Source organism: Felis catus, chromosome B4 (genome assembly GCF_018350175.1).
Source record: "Felis catus isolate Fca126 chromosome B4, F.catus_Fca126_mat1.0, whole genome shotgun sequence".
NCBI lineage: Eukaryota > Metazoa > Chordata > Mammalia > Carnivora > Felidae > Felis > Felis catus.
In genome coordinates this window covers 81,435,145-81,440,924 of record NC_058374.1, presented here as the reverse complement: position 1 = coordinate 81,440,924, position 5,780 = coordinate 81,435,145, and the positions used below count along the sequence as shown (strand labels likewise).

The following is a 5,780-nucleotide window of genomic DNA, read 5'->3' as shown; positions in this document are numbered from 1 at the left end:
GATATACGCATTTAACTTAAAAAACTAAAAGGCCATTGAAGGAGAAAGATTTAAAGAAACTGATATTTCTTACCCTAAACTCCCAATATAGTCAATGGCTACAAATCTCAGGGAATTGCATTTAAATTAAAATAGTTATCTCAAGTTGCATATTTGTGATGATTTAAATTTTTCCTGGAAATTGACCAAGAATGATGGAGGTTGGTTACCGCTTAAAAACAAGTCTATAGAATTTTGAAAAAAAGGCTAATTGCTAATGAAGACTTGGAGCAACAGATATTATTAGATATAAGTTGCATATTCAAAGCCAATGTATCTTTATGCTCTGGGAAATATTACAGTTTCCAAAATTACATTTGACCCAGTCACATTTTGTCTTCTTAGTTGTTTGAAGGCATTTAAGGTGTTAATTAAAAAAAAATCCCATCTATAATCATGCTCTATCTGGATGAAAATGTGACTAGAGACTTTTAACACATTACCATATTGAATTTCAAACACAGAAGGGTCTGAATTTAAATTCTTGTGGCTACCTCTCAACAACTCTTTGCCTTGTCAAGAGTCTTAAATTTTCTGATTCCAATATATCTTTTAGAAAATTAAATGTATAATAAGATCTACCTGTTGGGTTGTTGCATGGACATTTATTAAAGACAGTGACTTGATAGATTATGTTGTTTATTATTATCACTACTCTTTTGGTTTTACTATAGTGTCCAGCAAGTATTTTTTGTTTAAATTCTAATAAGTAAAAGTTAATTAGTAAAAATGAATAGATGATTTAGCCAACGATCAAAAGAGTCCAGACCCACATCATCAAATGTTAATACTAAAATAATCTTATTAAATAACTTCATTTAAAACAGCTACGCATATAAACAATTTGAACCATGAATTCTTGGCAACTAGAAGTCTCTACCTTTTAATACAAATTTTAAAAAGTTAGTAAAACACAGTACATGATTATATTTGCATCACATTAGCTGCAGAATGTATAGAGGTTTGTGGTGAATATTTCCATTTACACTTCATGATTTTCTATTCTGATTTGTGCCCCACAAGGCTGGCCTTTATATACTGCACCAATAGACATTCTTGCCCTCTGTCTCAGATTTTTTTTAAGTTTATTTATTTTTTTTTTGAGAGAACAAGAGAGCAAGAGTAGTGGAGGGGCAGAGAGAGAGAGAGAGAGAGAGAGAGAGAGAGAGAGAGAGAGAGAATCCCAACCAGGCTATGCACTAGCTGTGCAGAGCTAGATGTGGGGCTTCAACTCATAAACTGCAAGATTATGACCTGAGCAGATCAAGAGTTGGACCTCAACCAACTGAGCCACACAGGTGCCCCTCAGATTTGGTTTGATGAAGAACAGGAATCGGCAAATTTGAGAGTCAGGATGGAATAAGACTGGGATGGCTGCCTTCCTCTACTAAAAACCAGAATTCCTGTTGAGTGACTTTTATTTATTGTAGTAGGATCATCCTGGTTCCAGTTAATACTCCTCTTTGTCCCTTCAGGGCAAGAGATATGGAATTTCCATCCTATGAGCTGTGTGACAGTTATCTAACTCCATCCCCCCAATTTGTTAAGAGCCCCCTCATTAATATTCTCTCAATGATTCCAATTTGAAAGTACCATCCATCTCTTGCTGAGACTCAGACTGATACACTGAGATCCACCCATCACAGTGATACTGACAAAATCAAAGCAAATCTTATATTCTTTTTAAGCTTTTGTCAGTGGGTCCTGCTGCCCCTGCTTTGCTTAGAAACACTCTAGACAATAGAATTCAAAACACATCTAACTTCTGCAAGACTTTTTGAGTGACTGTCCTCTTGACAGCCCCCTTCACTTCATTGTTCCTTAGGCTGTAGATGATCGGATTTAACATAGGAGTGATGACAGTGTATGACAATGACACTAGCTTCTTGCTTTCAGGGGACTGGCTGGATTTGGGCCGTAGGTAGGTCAGGCTGGCGGTTCCATAGAAAAGGGATACCACAATGAGGTGTGACGAACAGGTGGAGAATGCCTTCTGGCGACCAGTAGCAGATGGCATCCTGAGGACAGTTGTGATAATGCGGATGTAGGAGACCAAAATGAGGGAAAAAGGAAACATAATAAACAGTAGTGTGGAGGCAAGTGCTTGCATTTCATACATGCTTGTATCCTGAGTGACTAATTTCAACACCGGAGGACCATCACAAAAAAAGTGGTCTATGGTATTTGGTCCACAGAAAGGAAGGGCCATCAACCAAGCTGTTTGTAGCATAGAGACAGGAACACCAGACATCCAAGAGCCGACAGCCATCCACAAGCACAGGGACCTATTCATTATGACTGAATAACGGAGAGGGTTACAGATGGCCACAAAGCGATCATAAGCCATCATAGACAGAAGAAAACATTCAGAGCTGCCAAAGAAGAAGAAAAAGTACATCTGGGCACCACAGCCTACAAAAGAGATGACTTTCCTTGGAGACACTAGATCTACCAGCATCTTCGGCACCATGACCAAGGTAAAACAGACTTCGAGAAGTGATAGGTTTCGGAGAAAGAAGTACATGGGTGTTTGAAGAGCAGGATCCACACTGGTAACTGTGACGATAAGGAAGTTGCCCAACAAAGTGACTGTATAGATGGCCAGGAACAAAATAAAGAGGGAAACTTGCATCTCAGGGTTATTTGTAAAACCGAGAAGAAGAAATTCAGTGACTCTGGTGTGATTTTCACAAATCATGTCTCAGACTAGTTTCTCTGTAAGAATCAAATATGTGCACGAAAGGATATTGTTTAAATACAGGTATAATCTCAAATATATCAGTAAAATCCATAAAAGCATCACTGTGCTCAGGCATCTCATCGTTCTATTCCTCTGGTGCAGAAATAATGTTTACAATAAAATATAAACAAGAGCAAAGAAATATTTTGCACGACTCTTACTAATTGCTTATCACGTAGGTGCAGTTTTTTTTTGTTTTTTTTTTTTGTTTTTTTTTGTTTTTGTCAGTAGTCACAGCCTGCAGCTCATGTTCTTCATCAGAGGCATGCTGTTGTCAGGATTAAGTAGAAGTAGTTTAGGCAGATGATATTTAAAATAGAATCATCTACTAATTTTTAAAAATATGAAATAAATCCAGGGAACAAAAAGAGAAATTATGGGCGAGTTTGACTTTTGGAATCTTTTAGGATATAGATTGCATGTTTATAAGAATGGAGTGTGTACTCCACACCATCATCTTCTATGTACATATACATTTACATATACGTTTACATGTGCACACACATGTATGTATATATGAAAAACAATTGATAAACATAGTAAAAAATAAGCATAACTTACATGTTTGGTTTTGGTGTTTTTCTGTAATCTTCCTGGGGCTACTAACTTATGTGATTTTTAATATTGTCTCTTGAACCATAATTTGACTTCCCTGGGCCCCTATTTCTACTACTGACATAAGTATGGTCCTATTATTTGTGTTGGGCTTAAAAATCCTTCTGAACAATTGTGACTTTGAATAGAGAAGTCCTCCTTCCAAATTCAGTTATCATTAAGTAGAGATGGGTAGGATGTTGAACTAGGGTTCAACAAAAGACCACAAGGGAAAGCAAAATAGAGAAATTTATTACTCACTGGTCCTGGAGGAGGCACACAGCTCACTCAAGGTGCCACATGGGGAAGTCAAGGCACAGTGCAGGCAGAGAGAGTGAAGCAGGAGCTGGGGCACATACTTGTATTAGAATCTGAGAGTGGGGTACTTTGGGGTTCCCTGGCTAAGGCCAGTTTGGTCAATTTAGACCAAAAAGAGCATGACTTGGGTATGCTTTCTTGGGATTTTTATCTAAGGGCTAAGGAGAAAGCCCCAGGAGACAGGGGAATCTATGATTTATCACAGAGGCGGTTGGGGAATCATATCAGGAGCTTATATTTACTTGTGATTCTGGGCTGTTACCTAAGGTTTGCATTCAAGCGGCAGCCGGGGGGAGGTTAATACCAGTTCAAGGGGCCTGCAGGCAATCTGGCTACCCCAAAAAGATGTCAAGTCAGCAGCATCATGAGGTAGTTTAGCTAAACTCTGAATAGACTGTCAATCATTTCCAAAACTGCATGGTCAGAAGTGAGAGTTAGTCACTATTGTGCGTCCACTAAAAATCTACCCATAAAAGTATTCACTCATTTATTATGAACTCAATTGCTATATCTTATTTAGAATTAAGTATTGTGACCAAAAGTAGAATTAGACAAATATTTTCTGTACAAGCTTTACTCAGCAATAGCATAGCAGACGTTAGTAATGTCAGAAACATATTGGAAAAATAATTACTCATAATGCTACATTGAGACTGAGATGAACAATGTTTTTTTTTTTTTAATATTGGGGTTAGGTGAATATTGGATCTACTATTTTACAGTACACTTTCTAATTTAATTCAGAAAAATATTTAACTACTTCCTTCCATAGTAAAAATATTTAAAACAGATTTCCCCTCTGAAAGAAAGGAGCTGAAAACTCACAGCTTCTGGATCCATTCTGAAATAAGTGGCTCATTCGAAGAATTCTGCTTTAATTCCATCCCAAATATATGTACTTGTGGTACGCTCTCACTTGTCTATTTTGCTTACTCTAAGTTCTGAAGCCAACTTCCTCAGTAGCATAAGGAAAGGAATGTTGGTGCTCCCACACTCTCCATTCCCCTAGAAGTCCCAGAATCACAGGGACAGATGTAACGGTAATTGTGCCTATTAGTCTCTCACCATTATTGCAAAACATACTTCAATACCATTCTCATCATCAGTGAAAGAACAACAACATTGTTGTTGGTACATTTAGCAAAACTGATAAAAAGCTTCACATGTATTTTCATGCTCACCAGCATTTTGCAACAATTCTATACTTGTCATGGCACTAAATTTACTCCATTATTTGGAGAAAAATAAGAATATGAGAGTTGATGAAAGTATCCCTATTTTATTGAAATTTATTCATTTATATTTATTATATTATGATTTTTAGTTATGCCTAAAATGCCTGAGCCACTACCGCCCCTCAGAACTCTGATATTGATGCCACAGAAAGCAATGCTAGGTTGAATGGCTGAACTTTGAGTGATCAAGCTCTACAGTGTACCATCCATGGTCTCTAATGTAAAATAAGAATAAGGCTATCCAAGAAAATCACCATTTTCTTGATTGCTTGAAAATTAGTGTTGTAAATTTTTCACCATGCCTGGGCACATTTAAATTCAAAATTTTGGAAAATTAAGGGTTGATAATATCATAGAGTGTGTCTCCAAGTGTTCCTCTCATTCCTGCTATAATCCTAAAAACCCTACTGACTACATTGCATATATCCTCTTTGGGAAAGATTTGTCAGCAGTGATTATAAGCAATACCACAGATTTATATTATCTTTTTTAAAATTCGCAAACTGTGACCGAGTTGCCATGATTACTACATGCTCTAGAGAATATAAAATTTTACTTGCTGCATAGCATTTTGATAACTTAATGACATTTACTTAGGTCCACTAACTTAGCTGGCTATATCTCAGGAGTCCAAAGAGCTCTTTCACTTCTTACTAAGCTGGTCAGCTTCCAACATTTCTGAAGAAACAGACTTTACCTTTCATTCTAGCCAGGTTTCTCCCAAATATATATTTTCCCATTAAAAAAATTGATTATGGATCTTTGCAATTACATCATCAGTATTTGGAACACCAGACAAAGCTGAAATCATCATTACATGTCTCTTACTGGAACAGTACAACACAAAGTGTAGT

At 36.9% G+C, this 5,780-nt stretch overlaps 1 protein-coding gene across 1 annotated transcript; it reads right to left on the bottom strand.

The window, feature by feature from the left end:
* Nucleotides 1–1,786: 1,786 nt before the first annotated feature.
* LOC101085477 (olfactory receptor 10A7) lies at nucleotides 1,787–2,737 on the bottom strand. Its single transcript, XM_003988839.3, has one exon. The coding sequence runs from the start codon at nucleotides 2,735–2,737 to the stop codon at nucleotides 1,787–1,789; it is 951 nt and encodes a 316-aa protein (XP_003988888.3).
* Between the last annotated feature and the right edge of the window lie 3,043 nt (nucleotides 2,738–5,780).